The 21,498-nt window shown below is 45.5% G+C and overlaps 1 protein-coding gene across 1 annotated transcript in view; it reads right to left on the bottom strand.

Moving 5' to 3' along the window:
* Positions 1–21: 21 nt before the first annotated feature.
* The window catches only part of MYO1E (myosin IE), an 81,571-nt gene continuing 60,094 nt past the window's right edge, over positions 22–21,498 (bottom strand). The window contains exons 18-27 of the mRNA XM_082198370.1: positions 20,682–20,826; positions 14,287–14,401; positions 13,338–13,507; positions 12,927–13,072; positions 10,346–10,492; positions 8,325–8,482; positions 8,115–8,210; positions 3,878–4,079; positions 2,063–2,232; positions 22–1,161 (exon numbers count right to left, since the gene is read on the bottom strand). Coding sequence (XP_082054496.1) covers positions 1,085–1,161; positions 2,063–2,232; positions 3,878–4,079; positions 8,115–8,210; positions 8,325–8,482; positions 10,346–10,492; positions 12,927–13,072; positions 13,338–13,507; positions 14,287–14,401; positions 20,682–20,826 — 1,426 coding nt within the window. The 3' untranslated portion in view covers positions 22–1,084. The remainder of the gene's footprint in view (positions 1,162–2,062; positions 2,233–3,877; positions 4,080–8,114; positions 8,211–8,324; positions 8,483–10,345; positions 10,493–12,926; positions 13,073–13,337; positions 13,508–14,286; positions 14,402–20,681; positions 20,827–21,498) is intronic.

Raw genomic sequence — 21,498 nt, 5'->3', positions numbered from 1 at the left:
TAAAAGCCCCCCACACTGCTGTGGTAGTTCCTATGTTTTTATTGATGATGGTTGAGAAGAGAATGGATAAATTAACATGCATTGGGTAAGCAACAGCTTTTGTGGCTGATGGGAAAGGCAGCTGGGCTTAATCAAGGTTTTGTAACACTGACTTTATCCTTAAAGAATAGTGCATAGGTAGAAATACCCGGCCCCCAAATGCTAACTGAGCTACCTTTATCATTAAGTACAGTGGGTTACTGCTGTGTACATTCATACAGGTTTGCCTGTTATTTGATTTTTTAAAATGTATATTTTGTAAGTTCTATTCATTAAATGCACAAAGCTTCCTTGGGAAGGTTCCCCCCCCCAACCCAAACAGATGCATCAATAATAAAAACCAACATGGGCCAGCCACATTAACAAGTCAACATAAACGCAAACCATTTACAGCATACAAGGCTGCCTTTCTTTGGTCGCAGTGCCCTTGCAGAATCATTGTAGCTCCCAAGTAAACCTGGTCAGGCTTGCTGTGAGGCCTTTTAAAATACATGCTTGGGGGAAGAGAATGACAAGAGTCCAAGAAGAAATAGAATCCTACTATTCTAAGGCAGGTAGCAGCATAACTTATTACTGTGATCGTCCGCAAAGTCATCAACAGAGGAAATGTGCATAATAATGCCATTATTTTGTTACATAATTTAGAAGAAAGTCACCAGAGCAACTAAAGGCACTTGTAAAAAGTGTGTATGTAACTCTTCCAAAGTCCTCACAGAGCACCTTGCTATTTTCAGGCATTTTTTAAAAAAAGAATGGAATTTAAACACACTCTTCTTCCTTCATGAGAAAAAAGCATTCCGTAAAATAAATAATTCCTTGGTTTGGTACCGTGGGCAGCTGACACATCGGCTTTGGCTTTTTGGAGAGTAAACATGGGGACTTCCCCCTCTTCCATCTTTTGCCTTTCAATTTCACTGATGGAGCGACTGCTGTCTATTATCGACGCTGCACAGAACTGTAGCTTTACAAGGAGACCACAGCAGCTGGAAAAGCACAACCGGCAGCACCTTTACGGTCGCAAGGGCCTCTTGAGGGGGCTGCAGGATTATACTTTGGTCACATAATTGTTTGGGAAGAGTCCTTTTTTCCCTCTTAACCTGCCTGTCCACCAGCCTGAGGGATCTGGAAAAGAAAGGGAGTGAGTTTAGAAGCAAATCTGTGGGTTGTCCCAACGTACGCTTCTCCAAACTTGCTGCTGTGGAAATGTCTACGTCAGGAGTGACTTGGTTTAAAAGAAAACTAGGGGTGGGAGCAAAATGCTGCCATTAACCTTTGTGAGAATGAACTTATCAGATAAATAAAACTGGGAGATGGTAAAAGAGAGTGGCCATATTTGCACAAACCGCTAAGCCAGGTGTGGGGAACCTTTGACCCTCCAGGTGTTGCTAAACTATAACTCCCACCAGCTGCAGCAAGTATGGCCAATGGTTAGGGATAATGGGAGTTGTAGTTCAGCAACATCTGGAGGGCCAAAGGTTCCCCACCCTTGCACTGTGCATGTGAATGAGTCTTCCTGGTCTCTTTCCTTCTCCCACAGAGCCAAAGAAGAGTTTGAAAGCTTTAGATTTTAGTTAAACCATTTCCCATGTAGTCCAAATAGTATTGTAGTTTAATATTAACTGGCTGGGTACTAGGTCTGCTTCAAACCATGGTTTATGAAGTTGGCTATAAAACAGCTCCACAACTAACCACGGTTAAGGTTAAATCACATTTCCCTGTTTGGATGGTTAACCAAACTGCTTAACTAGAAGCAGAGGCACAAAGCTTCCAGATGCTTCTCTGGAGCGGAGGTGGGGGGGGGGGTCCTTCTAGAACAGGCATAGGCAAACTCGGCCCTCCAGATGTTTTGGGACTGCAACTCCCATCATCCCTAGCCAACAGGACCAGTGGTCAGGGATGATGGGAGTTGTAGTCCCAAAACATCTGGAGGGCCGAGTTTGCCTATGCCTGTTCTAGAAGATGGAACATATTTTCAATATTCTCACCAGTGGTAATAGAAAATGTAAAAACAAAGAGGCCTTACCTTCTTTGATGATATCAATAACATCATTGGCATTAAAGCTGAGTTCATCTGTGTCCTGAGCATCGTAGGCATACAGCGCCCTGCACTGGGGTACCTGAGGCTTTGGTTTCGGCTGTGGCTTGGGTCTGCCCCCTGCAGGTGGCGGCCGGTTTGTAGTCTGCCTGCGAACGCTGCAGAGATGCACAGGAAAGTCATTAGGCTTGGCAGCCACAATTCATTGCCACACCTGGGCACTTAGAATAAGAGGCACCCAAGGGGTGAGGAAGAAGATTCTGGACCGGGCATAGGCAAACTTGGCCCTCCAGATGTTTTGGGACTACAACTCCCATCATCCCTAGGTAACAGGACAAGTGGCCAGGGATGATGGGAGTTGTAGTTCCAAAACATCTGGAGGGCTGAGTTTGCCTATGCCTGTTCTGGACTAAGAACTTTTGGTCTCATCTAATAGGACTCTTTGAACTCCACATCTTCTTATAAAAATATACAATCTACTAATTTATTAAATGTGAACCCATGAATTAAAGGTAGAATGAGTGGATTGCTATCAGAAAGCATGCAGTCATTCTGAATAAACAGCAGGTGGCACTGCTGGCCACTGTACAAAGTTAACCCCTCCACAGCATAAACTGCATCTCCTGCTGCTCTCCCAACAGATGGTTTCAAAACAGTACTTGTGCCTTCCACATCTGTAAATCAGATAAGAGACACATTGATCATCTGAGCCAGGAAGAATGGCTGCAGGGACCTGCGCCACCTCAAATCACATTCATCTCCAACCTACTGTACACTGTACAGTTCTGTACACTGAAATTATTTCCCTGCAAATGATTTTTTTTAAAATAAAAGACTGAAAAATACACATGTATGAGAGAATGAGTCGTAGCTCCCTGACATAGCACATGCTTTGCAGGGAAAAGAACCCATGTTCACTTTGGGGGGGAAAGGATGGCAGGAAACATTGCTAGGAAACCTGTGCATGTTAATATTTAGGAGTGAATCATAGCTCAGTGATAGGGAACATGCTATTCATGCAGAAGGTCCCTGGTTCAATCTCCCACATTCCCCAGTGTGGCTGGCAAAGACCCCTCTCTGAAACCATCAAGAGTCATTGCCAAGTAATAATGCTCAGTGCAGGCGCACCAGTGGTCTGACTCGTTATAAAGGCAGCTTCCCATGTTCCATTTTACAGCAAAATGAGATGAAGTTATCTACTCTAAGCCAGATTTCTCAACATCTTGAAACCTCTATATAAAGAGAGATTCTAGCCCTATGGATGTGTTATCTGTGTGTAAGGCACGGCCACCTAGAGACCCAGGGCAGGGGCCTGCATTTTAGCTTTGCCCTGGCATAGACTTTTTAAAGAAAAGCATGGTTTTCTAGTCATGGAGCCCCCGCATGTGAAGAGGCACCTGTGTGCTGGCCTTCCTACATAGGCAACTAGACTCAACAAACAGTTGTTGTTGTTTAAAAAAACCCTCAAGTATACCCTACATAGGAGTGATGCATGGATCAGGTTTCTGTTGCTGCCCAAAAAGGTACAGAGAGCTGGGGAGCAGGCCTGACACGTGTGCTTCTCTGGATCATGACCGGCCTCTATCAAGGGCCCACCTGTCAAAAGATGCCTCTATGATGCACTCTACAGAACACAGAATTGACAGGACACCAGATTCTCCACTGCAGTTCATAGAAACTGCCATGCACAGAAGACCTACTTCATGAACACAGGAACAACCCTTCAGCCAATCAGCTGCCTGACTTTAGACAAGCAAGCTAGCCACTTAAATGTATTGGAAATGTATTGGACGGTGCACTTACCCGGCTGCCCCTTGGTCTGGGACCTTGAGGAAGTCCAAGCTGTCTGGCTGCTGGGAAATTCGATCTGATCCACCCAAGACCTGAGGCAATGGGGGCTGCGCCATACTGGTGTACAGGCTTCTCTGGCTGGCTCGCTGGCTCGTGAGGCCTTGAGGGTGGGGTGTGTGCTGTGGGATTTTTATCACCCCATTCTGATGAAGACCTAGAAATAGTTCAAGACGTGAGCCTGGGGGAGCCCACACCCTCCATTCACAGGGAACCCCCTCAGAATACCTTTCTAAGTCTGGATAACTTCTGTCCCAGTTACAACAAGGAGTCTTGTGGCACAAGACTTGTGGATTATGGCATATCTACTGATGGTTCTTTGTTAGTCTTTAAGGTGCCACAGGACTCTTTGTTGCTTTTGCTTCAAGAGACTAGTCATTTGAAAATTCTCCCAGTTAAATTCTGCCCAGTCTTCATAAAGCCACCAAAAGCAGGCCTTGCCCCTTTAAGCCAGCATAGAACCCTCTCACCCAACACCTTCCTTCCTGCGGTGGACAACCAGATGTTTTGGGGAAGCCAACTCCTGCTGCTGCTCCTCCCACTAACTGGTATTAAATGTCACGCTGCCGCCGCCTCTGAACATGGAAGCTTAACCAATATGGCCAATAACTGCTGACAGACCTCTTCCTCCATTACAATGCCTAATCCTCTTCTAAAGCCATGTAAGCCAGTGACCATCACAGCACATTTTGCAGCCGCAGCAGGCAGCTCCTTTCGTTAACTATGTACGGTGCAAGCCTTTTGCATCTACTGCCAACTTCAGCAGATGGCCTTGAGTTCTAGCAATGTAAGAGAAAGGGAGAAAAAATTCTCTTCAAGCACTGTTGTATAATCCTCTATCATGTTCTCCTCCCCCAGCTGTCTTTCAAAGCAACAGCAGCTCAGTCCCTAAATGTTTTAGCCCTTCTTCCTATGTAAGAAGAAAGTGGCTCCATAGCAGAGCACAGCCTTGGCATGCAGAAGCACCCAGGTTTAATCCCTGGCGCAGCATCTCCCGGCACGAGGGGGAAAGGACTCTGGCCTGAAACCCTGGGAGCAGAGGCTGCCAGTTAAGCGTCAACAAGAATGAGAAAGATAGATCAAGGATTCGACTCTTGATAAGGCAGCTCACTGTATTCCAATCTCTTGGTAATTCTGGTTGCATTTTTTAAATCGCTTTTCCAGCTCTACCTTCCTTTAGCTTTGAAATTTTGCCTCTCTCAGCTTTCATGGCTAGTGTATAACACCCTCACCAAACATTCATAGGCGACGGCAGTTGCTTTGGAAAAGAAACACCAGTGTGGCAAACTTTGGGACTTCATTTGTTAAAAATATATATACCGTATTTTTCGCTCTATAACACGCAGATTTTTTCTCCTAAAAAGGAAGGGGAAATGTCTGTGCGTGTTATGCAGCGAATGTGTGGTCCCTGGAGCCGAAAAATAAGGCAAAAATCAAACCGCGCTTCAGGGAGAAGGGAGCTCCGTGAGACAGGAAGCTGTTGCTTTCCTGCATTCTGCCTCAGGGTCTTACTGCCTGCCCTCTCTGTTTCGTTGCTGTGTTTGCTCAAACGGAACAAAGAGCAGGGAAAGCCCCTCCCCTCCAGGCAAGTAGAGAGGAAAAGCAGAGCGTCCCTCTAATTCCTCTCCCTGCTCCGGAGGGAACAATGTTTGTGAAGGGAAGAGAGATTACAGGTTCGGCTTAAAATTCTGATTTGACTTCCTGCTTTTTGTTTTTGGAGACACACAGCATTCAAATATGCTTTCTTCCATTTAAAAGGATGAAATCCTTAAACAGTGGCTGGCTTGTGTGGGTGGGTGGGGGGAAACTTTTGCCTTCCTTTCCTCACGTTATAGCCCTCTCCTGCATTCTTAGCCTTCTGTGTTTTTCCTTCCCTCCCCACTTAAAATGTGGTTACAAAGCATGGATCCACATGGATCCTCAGGATCTTTGCATTGGGTCACCCCAAATTCACCATCAGAGCACACAGCATGTCCATGGCTACAGCCTGCCCCCCCAAAATCACACACCCATTGTTGCCTGGGGCTGCAATGGTGCAAAAACGTGGTTACAAAGCATGGATCCACATGGATCCTCAGGATCTTTGCATTGGGTCAGCCAAAATTCACCATCAGAGCACATAGCATGTCCATGGCTACAGCCTGCCCCCCCCCCAAAAAAAAATCACGCACCCACTGTTGCCTGGGGCTGCAATGGTGCAAAAACGTGGTTACAAAGCATGGATCCACAGGGATTCTCAGGATTTTTGCATTGGGTCACCCCAAATTCACCATCAGATCACATGTCTGTGGCCACAGCATGAAGCACAAAAATGATACGTCCACTGTTTCATTCAGAATATTTTTTCCCTTGTTTTCCTCCTCTAAAAACGATGTGCGTGTTATGGTCAGGTGCGTGTTATAGAGCGAAAAATACGGTACCCTGCCTTTCCTTTAGAAATAAGAACAGAAATGGCTTGAGGAAGCTGATCATAAAAGAAGAAGTCAATGCTACACCTGGTTTTCATTGCTACATCTGAAAAACATACTGAAGAGGTATCAAACAGGGAAGATGAAAAAAGGCTGCAAATTGGTGGGGGGGTTTTAAACATGAAAAAAAGCTGAGTAATTGGGAGACATACAAAAATGTGCAAAATTACGTGTGGCATGGAAAAAGTGGCTGGTCTCCCTCTTTCCTAACGCTAGAATCCAACAGGGTTATCCAATCAAGCTGAATGCTGGGAGATTCAGGACATACAAAAGAAAGTCCTTATTCATATGGCACATAGTGAAACCATGGATACAGCACATTGTTAAATGATGGAATTTGCTACTACAAGACGCAGTTGATTAGGCAAATGCATGGAAGGCAAGGCTATCAATGGCTGCTAGACACAGTGGCTATATTCTGCCTCTACTGTCATGAGGCGATATGCCTCTGAATACGAGTTGCTTGGAACCACAAATGGAGAGGCTGCTCTTGCACTAGGCTCTTGCTTGTGGGCATCCCATAATGGGCATCTGGTTGGCCACTGTGAACACAGGATGCTGGACTAGACGGGCCACAGGCTTCATCCAGCAGGGGTCTTATGCCCTTATTTTATTTTTACTTTATTTTACAAAATCTGTTGTTTAGTCGTTTAGTCGTGTCCGACTCTTTGTGACCCCATGGACCAGAGCACGCCAGGCACTTCTGTCCTCCACTGCCTCCCGCAGTTTGATCAGACTCATGCTGGTAGCTTCAAGAACACCATCCAACCATCTCATTCTCTGTCGTCCCCTTCTCCTTGTGCCCTCCATCTTTCCCAACATCAGGGTCTTTTCCAGGGAGTCTTCTCTTCTCATGAGGTGGCCAAAGTATTGCAGCCTCAGCTTCACGATCTGTCCTTCCAGTGAGCACTCAGGGCTGATTTCCTTCAGAATGGAGAGGTTTGATCTTCTTGCAGTCCATGGGACTCTCAAGAGTCTCCTCCAGCACCATAATTCAAAAGCATCAATTCTTCGGCGATCAGCCTTCTTTATGGTCCAGCTCTCACTTCCATACATCACTACAAAATCTATATACCACTGAATTGTAGTAAAACCTCTAAGCAGGATACAACCAATATTAAAATTATCATTAAGAACAGTTAAAGATAACTACTTTAATTCTTTCTAAAGCAATCAAAAATGATTAAAATGCCTTAATATCTACATGTCTGGATAGACCTGCTTAAGCAAAGGTGTTTCAAGCAGCACTGAAAAGAGTGCGGCAAAGATGCCTGCGTGATGCTTATAGGCAGGGAGCTCCAAAGTGTAGGAGCTGCCACATTAAAAGGTTCGTTTCTCACAACTGTGGAAGAAGTATTAATCGGCATGAAGCAGTTGAGGGGGCACATGGGGGGTAAGGCAATCACGCAAGCAAATTAGTCTCACCTTGAACTTGGCCTGATGTGTTCTACACACACAACACACACACTATGTTAAGAAAAAAAATACGGAAGTGTGACCACTAAACCTTAAAGCCACGTAAGTTTGATGGGCCCAAATAGCTGCCAGGAAAAGGGAAGCTCTTCCTAAAATGGGAATCTCCCCAGAAGAGGGCAAAAGACAACCATCAAAGGTGCCCTCCCCACCCCCACCCCAGTCAAGGAGTTCGGAAGTCTTCCATGATTAGCCATGTCTGTTCCCTTAACCAGAGCATCATTTGCCAACATCTGCTCCAAAATACAAACCAGGGGGAGGCGGTGCGGCCCTCATGGGGTAGTGCTGGCCCTGTGTGGTCCTGTTGGAACAGCTCCTGCCTTGGGTTACATTCCTTCTGGTGGGGCCTGCAAGGCAAGTTGCAACACCTGTTCAGGCAGCTGCGCAGCAGGGGCCAGGTGGCCATGGTTGCTGATCCTCCTTCCCCCCCTCCTTGCGACCTCAGGGGACTTCATACGTACGGGAGTTCTTTGGGAGTCCAGGCCCGATGCTGACCTGCAGCACTTTATTACTTGGCTTGAGAATGGCCACGTCTCCCTGGCCTTGGCTGAACTGCACCTGGCGGGACCCACCAGCCTTCCAGGGCCCCCAATTCTCCTTTTTTAGCTTCACTTCAAGCCTGAAACAAAGTGAGCAGGAAAACTCAGTTACTTGCATGAGAAGGATAGCACCCACATGTCCGAGAGCAGCCATTGCAGCCCATCAGCTTCAGCATCACAGCTTCAGTTGTAGCTCGAAATATTTGGGGAGCATCAGGTTGAGGAAAGCGGCTCTAGGGTCTGACACCACCGTTGTATAATTTGGGGGCACGGAAAACGAATTCCCACTCGACCCCAAAAGGTGGGGTCTGTTTCCCAAAGTTTGGTCTCATCTCTAAAGAGCAGAGTTGTTGACATTCTGAAAAATCTCTGCTGCTGTGGGAGGTGAAATTTAAAGTCAGGCTCCACTGAAATGAATGCCCACCGCACAATAATATGTCTCTCCCATCAGGGCTGCTATCATGTGGTTGCTGGGTGTTTTGGGCGGCAGACTTGCCCACCCTTGCATTATGCATTTAATGACATGCACAAAAAGCAAACAAGCTGATACACAGAGAGCGAGCCCCGAGCTACAAAAACACTAGCCCCCTGCCTCAGCCAGGAAATGACACCAGCAAAATGCACTCACTATCCTTTTTTCTTGCTTTTTTTTGGAGACTCCTACACAAGCTGGGAAATGACTTGCCTAAAAAAACAAACATTCTGGGATGGTGGGCTTTGTGTCAGAATTTATTTTTCCTCCTTACGGAGCATTTATTTCTCCCTCTTCCTTCTTACAGAGCGGAGCGAGTTCCCCCTCCTCCTCATCACCACAAAGGGAAATAAATGGGGTTGCCATTTTCTTGCAAGCCCAGCTGTGGAAAAAGCTATCCCTTCTCATGCTTCTGGAAAAGGCCTGGGGCTGGACTGGGATGAAACCGTGGGGAGAGGGGCGATTCCTGCAACCAGAAGGACCTGGCTGTGGTCTCTCCTTCCCACAGAACTGAGTACTCCAGTAGCCTGGGGGGAAGGGGTCTACCTTGGAAAAACGAGCCCTGGAAAGAGACGCCACCCCAAGGGCACTGCCCAGGTGAGAAACGGGTTGGCCCTCCTTCTCCCAGGCTCAAGCAGGGCCTCAACCTCATTCAGAAACCAGAAATCGCAACTGAAAGCCATACTCTGGTGCTTCCTACCAAATGGACGTGAGCTCACTACACCCCGCCTCCCTCAACAGACTGCTCAGCCTGGTGAAAGGGCTGGGCTGTATGACTGGGCCCAAAAGCCAGCTGGGGAGGTCATTTCAGGCATGCCGTAAGGAAACTGCTGACACCCTCCTCACACTGATGTTCATCTTTACTGCAGGGTTGGTCTCTTTCTCGGGATGCGGGTGGCACTGTGGGTTAAAACACAGAGCCTAGGACTTGCCAATCAGAAGGTCGGCGGTTCGAATCCGCACAACGGGGTGAGCTCCCGTTGCTCGGTCCCTGCTCCTGCCAACCTAGCAGTTCGAAAGCACGTCAAAGTGCAAGTAGATAAATAGGTACCGCTTCGGCGGGAAGGTAAACGGCGTTTTCGTGTGCTGCTCTGGTTCACCAGAAGCAGCTTAGTCATGCTGGCCACATGACCCAGAAGCTGTACGCTGGCTCCCTCGGCCAATAAAGCGAGATGAGCGCCGCAGCCCCAGAGTTGTTCGCAACTGGACTTAAGTGTCAGGGGTCCTTTACCTTTTTACATTATGTATATTTGTATTTTTATATTGTAAACCACCCTGTGATCCTCAGATGAAAGGTGGTATATAAATTTAATAAATAAATGATAACAACCATGTGCTCTGTGATTATCACGAGTTATCTCAGGGCCATACTTCCAACTGCCTTTGCTGACGCCCCTAAAGGCACAGCTGTGGCCACTCATGTGATTCAGCCTGACAGGAGCAAAGTGCTGCTGTTAAGCCTGTCACTCACGTATTGCTAAACTTGAGAGGTAGCCTCCTTTGTGTTTTCTCCTCGTAGCGCTTCGACAAAAGGCTGAGAAACTCCGTCTTGAAGACTGACTCAAGGAGACTGTCATATTCTTGCTCATGAATGACGAAGAGGTCATCTTGCATCATGCTGCAGAAATAAAAGCCAGGGTCACAAGAAATTCAAAACTGGCCTCTCCTCTAACCCCCTTTCGGACAGAAATGAGCTGACAGTGTTCTCTGCTGGAGAAGTAGAAGCAGCTCACTCTCCTAGAGGAAAAGAGGTTGACTGCTCTGTATCTTGGTTGAATGAGAGAAGCATACAAGCTGTTCTGAAGGTGAATGAATGAATTACATTCCGCCTGCTGTTCAGCTCATTCTATCAGACACAGGTGCCTGATCAGTCTAAATGGGAATCAGCAGTTAGCCAGAAGGATATGAATATATTTGTATTTCAAGAACAGGAAGTAGTGGTTTCCGGCCACGCCTACGAGTCAGTGGTGGTTGTTCTTCATAGCCCTCTGGGGGTTGCGAAGAAATTCAGGCAAGGGACAGAGATGAGGCCGAAATCCTCCCGATGTTCCTCAGTGGGGCCTGGGGAGTTCACTGCATCCCGCAATGTCGCGCCATCCCGTGTCTGCCAACTTGAAAGGCAGAAGGGGAGCTGCCTTTCCATTTGGATTCCTTTCCAAATGGAAAGGAATGCTGTGATCACCAATAGTCAGCATGGATTTCTGAAAAATAAGTCATGTCAGACTAACCTGATCTCGTTTTTTGACAGAATTACAAGCCTAGTAGATGAAGGGAACGCAGTGGATGTAGCCTACCTTGATTTCAGCAAGGCATTTGACAAGGTGCCCCATGATATTCTTGTAAAGAAGCTGGTAAAATGCAGTCTTGACTATGCTACCACTCAGTGGATTTGTAACTGGCTGACTGACCGAACCCAAAGGGTGCTCATCAATGGTTCCTCTTCATCCTGGAGAAGAGTGACTAGTGGGGTGCCACAGGGTTCTGTCTTGGGCCTGGTCTTATTCAACATCTTTATCAACGACTTGGATGATGGACTCAAGGGCATCCTGATCAAATTTGCAGATGACACCAAACTGGGAGGGGTGAAGAGGATCACACTTCAAAACGACCTTGACAGATTAGAGAACTGGGCCAAAACAAGCAAGATGAACTTTAACAGGGAGAAATGTAAAGTATTGCACTTGGGCAAAAAAAAAATGAGAGGCACAAATACAAGATGGGTGACACCTGGCTTGAGAGCAGTACATGTGAAAAGGATCTAGGAGTCTTGGTTGACCGCAAACTTGACATGAGCCAACAGTGTGACGCGGCAGCTAAAAAAGCCAATGCAATTCTGGGCTGCATCAATAGGAGTATAGCATCTAGATCAAGGGAAGTAATAGTGCCACTGTATTCTGCTCTGGTCAGACCTCACCGGGAGTACTGTGTCCAGTTCTGGGCACCACAGTTCAAGAAGGACACTGACAAACTGGAAATGTCCAGAGGAGGGCAACCAAAATGGTCAAAGGCCTGGAAACGATGCCTTATGAGGAACGGTTAAGGGAGCTGGGCATGTTTAGCCTGGAGAAGAGGAGGTTAAGGGGTGATATGATAGCCATGTTCAAATATATAAAAGGATGTCACATAGAGGAGGGAGAAAGGTTGTTTTCTGCTGCTCCAGAGAAGCGGACACGGAGCAATGGATCCAAACTACAAGAAAGAAGATTCCACCTAAACATTAGGAAGAACTTCCTGACAGTAAGAGCTGTTCGACAGTGGAATTTGCTGCCAAGGAGTGTGGTGGAGTCTCCTTCTTTGGAGGTCTTTAAGCAGAGGCTTGACAACCATATGTCAGGAGTGCTCTGATGGTGTTTCCTGCTTGGCAGGGGGTTGGACTCAATGGCCCTTGTGGTCTATTCCAACTCTATGATTCTATGATATGTACAGTCATACCTTGGTTTTCGAACAGCTTAGTTCTCGAATGTTCTGGCTCCCGAACACCGCAAACCCAGAAGTGACTGTTCCGGTTTGTGAACTATTTTTGGAAGCCGAAAGTCCAATGAGGTTTCTGCGTCTTCTGACTGGCTGCAGGAGCTTCCTGCAGGAGCCAATCAGAAGCCACGCTTTGGTTTCCGAATATTTTGGAAGTCAAACGGACTTCCAGAACGGATTCTGTCTGACTTACAAGGTACGACTGTAGTTGCTACTCTGTTTGATACTCCGGGGGGGGGGGGCTTTTGATTTATGCTCTCAAGGAATTTAACAGGGTTTTGCTATGTGCTCCCTTTACCGAGGCTGAATGGATTTTATTTATGAATACCACTGGATGGGGGTGTTGTTGGAGGAATGGCCCACAGCTGGAGAGTTGTTGAAGTGAGGATGAATCTTAGAAAAGATTTTGCTGTGTATCCTGTGCCGAGAAAGAACTCCAGAAGGGAACTTAATGGTAGATATCTGGAACTTTAAAGCTTGCTACTGCCCACTGACCTTGCCTCCCACCCAACTTAGCTCCCCTCCTCTCTCCCTTTCCCCACTGGCCTATTCCTGTGAAAAAAAGAGGAGGTGGGACTGACCTTAGCGAAACTGAGAGAATCCTTTCCACCTCGATCCGTCGCTTGAGCACCTCTTTCACCAGGCCTTTCTCTGGGCCTTGCTTCACCTTTTCACGCCCAACCAGGTACACACACTTTGGGGAGAGGATGAGGTCTCGTTTGATGCCCTGGAAATAAGAGCAGATCTGTGTTTACGTCCCTACAATTTAAATAGAATTTTTTAAGATGAGGAATAAGGATTGATTTAGCTTTAGGCCTCAAGTTCCATTATCTGGAAATAAATAAGGAGACATCTGGGTGAGATGGAACTTGCTTCCAGTGGACAGCCCAATATATTCTGATGCCCACAGGGAAAAATGTAAGATGGCGCAGAGACCCAGCCAGCCCAGGCAGAATTCACTGTGTAGTTCTTTTGCCCCGACCCATTCCTACCTTAAACCTCCTGTCGTATTTGGTGACAGTGTCAGCAAAATCGATCTTTTCCCGCTTTCCCACAAATTGCCGCAGCTCTGGGCGGTCCTCCATGCCTATGTAGTCACCCACAAAGTTCCTATTGATGCTGTTTTTCCTTCTCTCCTTCTTGTTCAGCAGCAGGTCAGAGGCTTTAAAACGGGGAGAGAGGAAGAAGTGTTACTTTGCAGCCCCAATTATAAAGATGAGTTTCACAGTTCTGAGAAACAAGGAGATGGCATTCCATTTACATTTTTCTAGAGGGGGGGGGAGAGAGGGGAGTGAATAACATAAAATTACAGTGATTACAGTGATTTTCTACTCCTTACCCTCAGAGAACCTCATGTTTACTATGGGAAATAAGCTATGTCCTACAGGTTCTGACTGTGGAAACAGAGCTGTTAAAGGCACAATACCCCTGTTTTTCACAATGCCAGCCTTAAACCAATGCACAGGCTGAGACCCTGCACCTACTTAACCTGGGAGTAGGCTCCATTAAACACAAAGAGCCTTACATCTTAAGTAGACACATATACCATTATTCTGGAAAGTTAACAATGCAGCGAATTCCTACTGAGCGCCTGGATATCAGTTCCTGCACAGCAGCAGACATGCCTTAGCCACTTTGAAGAGTTTTCACAATCTGCATTTGCCATTTGGGGAGGCGATTGGGTAACACACACATACACCCTTATTTTGTATTACTACTTGCAGAAAATAACTTCTAGGAGCAGGAAGCAAGGAATATGCACAAAATGGGGGGACAGAAAGAGAATCACTTCAGGACTCCAGGAATTCCTACTGCCTAGTGTCCAAATAACTCACTTGTCAATCACAGTGCTGACTTCACCCACTAGCTAAAAATACTGACAGGCGGGAGCAGCCAGGGGCAAAGTCCTGAGTTACTGCATTATTAGCAACTGAGACATACCTTCTTCTCTCATCTGTACATATTTCTTCCTGGCCACGTATTTCCGCCACGCCTTCTGGATGGCCCGGGCATAGCCATCGTACTTCCGCTCCCGCATCTCTTCCAGCAAAAACAGCTGCAATAAAAAGAAAACCCATCAGCTCAGCAAGTGAGAGAGGAGAGGAAAGGATGAGAAGCAGAAGCCAAACAGGAACACCGCGTTGGGCAACAAATTGCTTACTTGCTTTGTCGAACCTTTGTGAGGCATTCCAAGTATAGGCCATCATAAAACATCCATATGTAAAATTTTAAAATATATACAAATAAACAGCATGTAAAATATATATTGACAAGGATTTTCATTGGGATTTCTTCCCGCTAAATAGAGACATTCATCACTCTAAGAGATACTATTGACAAAAACTCAGCCTCCCTTGCAGTTACTTCCGGGTTAATGTCAGACAGATAGCTTCTGATATTTTTATTGTGTCGTGATGTTAAGAGTACCAAAAAAAGGGGATATAGCATGAGTTTGCATAGCTGGTTGTATAATGGACAGTAGAAAAGAATACCTAAGTTCTACAGTATCTGGCACATAAAAAAAACAACTGCAATGTTTATCATTTGTGGGGAAGTTTAAATATCTGCCCTGACATTGACAAAAGCTGAGGGGGAAATGTTCAGTCGGGTTAACATAAAGGCCCTGTGTTGGACTGGAATTATTAATTTTGACATATAAGTGACCCTGTTATCTGTATTTAAACCATAGAACCTAGGGGAGCAAATTTTATTTACAGCTGACTCAATATTTTGTTTTTCAATGTCCCTTAATCTGGTTTGAATATTGTGATAAATATATTGCTCACTTGAATTTTACAAGAGTTCAAATATCTAGTTTCAACACAGTGGAACCTTGGTTCTCAAACTTAATCCATTCCAGGAGTCCGTTTGATTCCCGAAACTGTTTGGAAACCAAGGTGCAGCTTCTGATTGGCTGCAGGAGCTTCCTGCACTCAATTGGAAGCCACGTCGGATGTTTGGCTTCCGAAAAACGTTCACAAACTGGAACACTTACTTCTGGGTTTCTGGCATCCGGAAACCCAAGGTACCACTGTACCAATAGATCTGATTTTGCTATGTAAGAGTTGGAACCACCTGGTTTCCTAAGAGTCCTTAAGTAAGTCAGAAAGCAGACTCGAAGGTTGGCAAGGAAAATGGCAACGCAACCAGTATTTTATAGTGCTGGACCACGCCCAATCGCCCAATATTCCATTGTGTGTATACCTAGTTCTGCACACATCGTCTCATACTTGATTGAATTTGGGAGCCCCAGGATACATCTCAAGAAACTTGAGTGTATCTTATCTAAATCACTATTATAGGCTTGTATCCAGATTGGGATCCCAAAAAGCAGCTGGGATGACACTTTAGCTTGATAAATCTGAATAGCAACTGATATAAATTGGTTACCTTTCTCAAAAGAAAACCGAGCTACTGCTAAGGAGGTACACTTTGCTTGTTTTATAGCACTTGTGTGATGGTTTGACCAACCATCTGGAATAAAATTCTGAGATATCTGTGCATCTTTACTAGCTGGATTCCTTGTCCTCTTATTTCCCATTTCTCTAATTTTCCCAGAATTGTTCTCTTCTCATATTTTATTGAAAATTTATTGGTTTTACAATAGGGAATCAGGAAGAGTAAAAGACGTTCCAGACCTACCCTCGTCAGTGATAACAAGGCTGCATCATCCACATACAGTAGCAGTGGAACTGGGTTTTGATTGATTTGGGGAGCATGTCATTCTATTTTTTTAATGTGCTCTGATAAAAAATAAATTAAAAAGAAAAGGGGCAAGAATACACCCATGTTTTACACCTTTCATATTAGGGATGTTGGAAGAGAGGGGACCTTTGGCATTGAGTTTGATTTGGCAGATGCTAAAAGCATATAAATTCTGTATTAGGATCAGCAAGTGTTAATCAACTCCTAACTCTACAAGCTTCCTCCACAATATCACACAATCAACTGAATCAAAGGCACCACGAAAATCTATGAAAGCTGCATAAATCTTGGAATGATTTTGAAGTGTATATTTTTCAACCATTGTGAGACAATGGTCTAAGATAGAGTAGCCTTTGGAAAAACCTATTTGTTCTTTCCCTGGCAAGTTTAGATTTTTCATCCTGGTAACTAATCTAAGTAAAAGGTCTTGCGCGTCAACATCCCACACTCCCTCCTTTGATGAATAAAACACGTGGACACCAGTATTTTCGGTTAATGGGTGAAAAAAGGCCACAACTTTATTGGTTACAGAATGCGAGTGGTATTGGCTTTAGGCATTGGACCCGAAATGACTATACCTGACTCCTGACCACTATGCAGTAAGTCTTACAAGGGTTAACCACCTGTAGGGGGTTCTAGTTTGGTATGGTTATCTTTGAAATTTGGCGCCATTTTCTTTTAAGTTGAAGACATTCATCGTTGAACCAGGGACCAGTTCTGTTTTTAAGTGCCCCGACTTTTGGTGGAGTGTTAAGCTCTTCAAATGTTTTGAAGATTTCACTATATACTTCCAGAATGTCACTATGAGAATTGATATTCTTTAGAGAGAACCTGGTTTCTAAAATCAGCTGTGAGTTTTTGCCCCACTACTACACTCATTTCCTGGGACCATTTTAGTTGGGCCATTTGCTTGTATTGACAAAATTTTGTGTTGTTACGATTAGTTATTTCTACATCAAAGTTTAAATTTATAGACATCAACAGTGGTTGGTGATCGCTTTCTGTGTGCGTCCCAATTCTAAAGTCAACTATCAGATTTACAGTGTCACAAGAGACACTATAATCAGTGACACTACATTGGAGGGAAGTATGTAAATTCCCCATTTCTATCCCCATCTATTGAGCCATTCACAATTAGTAAATTAAAATTATTACACAACTTGAGCAAGCATATACCTTCCCTGTTTATAACCTTGTCTCTAGAGAATCATTTTCACTGAATGTGCGATATCATCCATATTCCAATTTAAAGCGCTACTTAATTGTTCATTGTCAATTCCCACCCTAGCATTAAAATCGCCCGCTATTGTTAATGAAGCATTTGGGTATTGCAAACGCCTCATTAACAAATTGCATACTGAAGTTGACTTTCAGTGGGTGCCACCCACTTGGATCAACAGACAGAACCTCCAAAAATATGTGGAGTGTGCCACAAATATGCCACTGGCACAAACAGATCAGTGTGGGTCAGTTTTCCCTGCTTTAAAGGTAGAAATTCCAGCACTGCAAGAAAAGCCCAGGTGTGGGAAATGTGAAATGATTCAGGAAGTCCAGCAGACAGACAATGCAGAGATTCACCTTCAAGACATGTATGTCTCCAATCAACCAGCAGCGGATGAAAGGAGGATATTTTTGGAAACAAGGAACAGTTCATCTTAAAGTCAAAAGGGGATCTGGCCTATCTCACAAATTTCACATCTGCTTTCAGGCAGACGACGGGAGATAGCAGCACATGATGGCTGCCGACAAGGGATTTAGCAGCATCTGCTTCACGTTCTGATTGCTGGAGTCTTGGCACAGAGTTCCTGCACACAGTGTGATGTTCACAGAGAGGAAAGCAATGCAGGGATAAAATGCTGACATCTTTCAGGGTGCCCTGGACAGGGCTGAGTCCTGCAACCCATCATAAATGCACTCCTAACCCTGTACACTCCTCAGCTCCCTGGGTTGTTGCCAAGAGCCTCTGGCTTCCAAGGTGTGCGGCACGATCCTCCAGTCTGGCCAGATTTTTTGCTGGGGTGGGAGCGATTTATGAAACTGGTTCATGCCAAGTCAGACTTCTGGCCCATCCATCCTGCTCTGGTGAGCAGGCAGCTCTCCAGAGCCTCAGGCAGAGAACAGGACTTTCTCATCACCTGGAACCTGACTCTCTTGAAGTGGAGGTTCCTGAGGTTGAACACAAACCTGCACACAGAGCAGGTGCAGTGGGATTTTTAAATTGACAGCCTCTCTAGTCCTCCTTGTCTAGCTGGCAAGATTCCACCAGGGTTCAATCCTGCCACTCCAGGACTGCAGTAGCTCAGTAGAGCAGGAAGGGACAACCCCAGCATCCACATGCATAGATAATTTTATTTGTATGCTGCCTTTCCATAGTTCAAGCCATTCTCAACATGAAAAAATACATAACTACAAGGTAAAAAAGGTAGTCATAAACAATAAATAAAACATTTAAAAATGTACAACCAAACCGAACCATTTCCACAAAAATCACAAGGAGATCTATAATAAATATACAAAAAGCCAACAACAGCAACCACCCCAACAAAAACACTCTGTTCAGCAGCCTCAGGTTTTGTAGCTGGAGTCAGTCAGGCCCAACCCTCCCAAACCATGTGGGAAAAGGCCTGCAAGGTAAGGAAGCAGATCTTCCAGGATTGACATCCCTGAGTCTGTGACTATCCATTCTTTCTGCATACATGACAACATAGCTGACAAAGCAAAGGATGGTGGCCACAACTCCACCAAGTTATTCTGGTGTCTGGAGTGAGATGGTGCCCATTGCCTTCCCACTAATTAGCATAATCCACTGGGATGTTTTCCTCCACAAGCTCCATGGAAGTGAACAGGAGTTGTGGAACAGCTTGCGTAGAGGAACTCCCCTGTCTCATTTGCACCCTCTGGGTCTGATCCTTCTGCCTCCACAAACAGCAGCCTTCACCGGCCTGGAGCCCTTCAGATATTTTGGACTACAACTCTCGTCTGCGGTGATGGTAGCAAAGTCTGTTCTCGAGTTTCTACATGTGTCCTCACACATATGAAAACAGCTTACAGTTTTCAGCATGCTGTGGCCAACCTTTCTCTCCTGAAATAATTAGCATGCCTCTCTGCCTTATTTTTTAAAAAAACTGGAAAAGGGAGCTGGCAGAACAAGCTGCTCATAGCAACTTTACTTGCATGGCTGACTCCCAGAAAGCTGCACTAATTGCAGCACATCTATCAAAGCAGAGCAACCCATCAGATGTAATTAAAGTTTGCATCAGACACACTTCCTGTGCCCAGAAAGAAAAACCAGCATCCCTCTTTAAAAAAAAAAAAAAACCTTAATGACTTGCAAGAGATTTTCAACAAAAACATATTAGAGAAGTTTTATAAAGAATGATCTGATATTTCCTTCACTGTTCCTTCTTAAAAACACTTTATCTTGGTGCACCCAAGAGAGAGATGCAATTAGTACTACAGAAGGCCTAGGTCTGATCCATACTTAACCCAGTTGCCTTTAAACCCTGGTGGCAAACTGGGAACCACCTCCAGAAAATATGCCCTCTCTCACTCAAGAAGGCCTATACTGCTGAGGCAGGTAGCTGCAGTTCACAGGGGAGCAGAAGTCCAGTCCTCTCAACACACACCCAAGAGGAAGCAAGATCACAGCAGCAGTGGGATCCACCACCAGTCTATGCGCGTTCAGGTGAATGACTGCATGGTGTCTATATGCACCCAACTGTCTCAGCAGTGGGCTCTCCACTTCTGATTGGAAACTGTACATTCCTTCCAGGCTTCCTATGTGCGGAGAGAGCCCCACGGGGACAGTTTACTCACCCCAGTTACGTTGCAAGAACATGGCTCATGAGACATCTACACTTGACCTGAATCAGATAATTCAATGGATGTCTACACCACCAATTTAAACTGGTTTAATTAACAGTCATTACCTATTGCCAGGGAACTCTATCAAATCTAGCTCTATAGGGTTGGGGTGAATCATCCCCATCACTGAATTACAATTCTTAGGATTCTTTAGGGCAGGGCAGAGGAAACTGCAAGGGCCCTCCAGATATAATAGAACTGCAACTCCCTTCATCCTTGACACTGGCTATGCTGGCAGGGGCTGATGGGAGTTGGAGTCCCAACAACATCTAGGAAAGGCTGCCTGGGTTACCAGGTGATGCACTGTACACCTACTCCCTCCCACCCACCAAAGCGCACACATACCACACACAAGCAGACATGCTGAGCCCCTGCCCACCATTTTTTAGCCGACCTGCGCAGATTATCAGAAGAGTGAGACATTTCTCTCCTCATTGTGACACTAGCCTGGGAGAAGAGGTTTAAACCTCTCAGCCTAGTCCGGTGCCACAGTAGAGAGAAACACCACCTGCTTTCCTCTCTTCTGGTGAATCCTCTTCTGGAGAGCAGGTAACCTCCCCCCAGCACTGCTGTGTCACAAAATGGAAAACAAAGGAGAAGAAGATGGCTTGATAAATCTGGGAACAAGTGCAAATTCTATCCATTTGGTCTACACAACACACTGCAGAACTGACAAGTGACCTCCCCTTTCCCCCTCCCCAATTCTACAGTTCAGTTCTAGCAGGCTGTCTCATTCTTTGGAGTCAAGACTTTGCCCTTCTACTCACAGACTCTGGTGCCTTGATGAAGATTTTTGTTCTCCCAAGCTGATATTGGTCAGGATCTACATTGACAGAATGGAGGAGGTGGAGAACCCCCTGTTTTTCGTCCCCTTTCCAGGAAGGCCAGGTTGCTTTGGTCAGGATGGCGTACCTGCAGAAAAGCATAATCACCACCACCATCATCATAATCATCATTAACACCTTATCTGGCTGGGTTGCCCCATGGTTAAAAATAAAAGACAAACACAAATAAAATACCTCAAGGTCCACCTCTTCCTATACAAACTGACCCAGACCCTGAAATCATCACCTGAGATCCTTCTTCATGTGCCTCATCCACAAGAGGCCGGGGGGGGGGGCGGCGGGGCGGCAACACGAGGACGGGTCTTTTCTGTGGTGGCTCCCTGCTTCTGGAATGTGCTCTCCAGAAAGGCTTGCCTGGCGCCTTTGTTACATATCTTTAGGTGCCAGGAATAACATCCCGCTTCTCCCAGGCCTTTGGCTTATTAAACCATCTAGAATCATAGAATCATAGAATCATAGAATCATAGAGTTGGAAGAGACCACAAGGGCCATCGAGTCCAACCCCCTGCCAAGCAGGAAAGTCCAACCCCCTGCCAAGCAGGGCTTTTAAACTGTCGGGGGCAGTTATTGTTTTTGTTTGTTACTATGTTATGTATTTTTTTGTTTTTATATTGTAAACTGTTCTGTGAACTTCAGATAAAGGGTGGTATTTAAATTTTAACCATCATCATCATCTGATGATGATGATGATGAGATTCTGCCATTCCACTCAGTGATAGATTTCATCTATGGGCAATTC

The sequence above is a fragment of the Podarcis vaucheri genome (assembly GCF_965113315.1).
Source record: "Podarcis vaucheri genome assembly, chromosome: 14".
NCBI classification, from domain to species: domain Eukaryota; kingdom Metazoa; phylum Chordata; class Lepidosauria; order Squamata; family Lacertidae; genus Podarcis; species Podarcis vaucheri.
The sequence above is the reverse complement of the archived record's forward strand: the minus strand, read 5'-3'. Positions and strand labels throughout refer to the sequence as shown.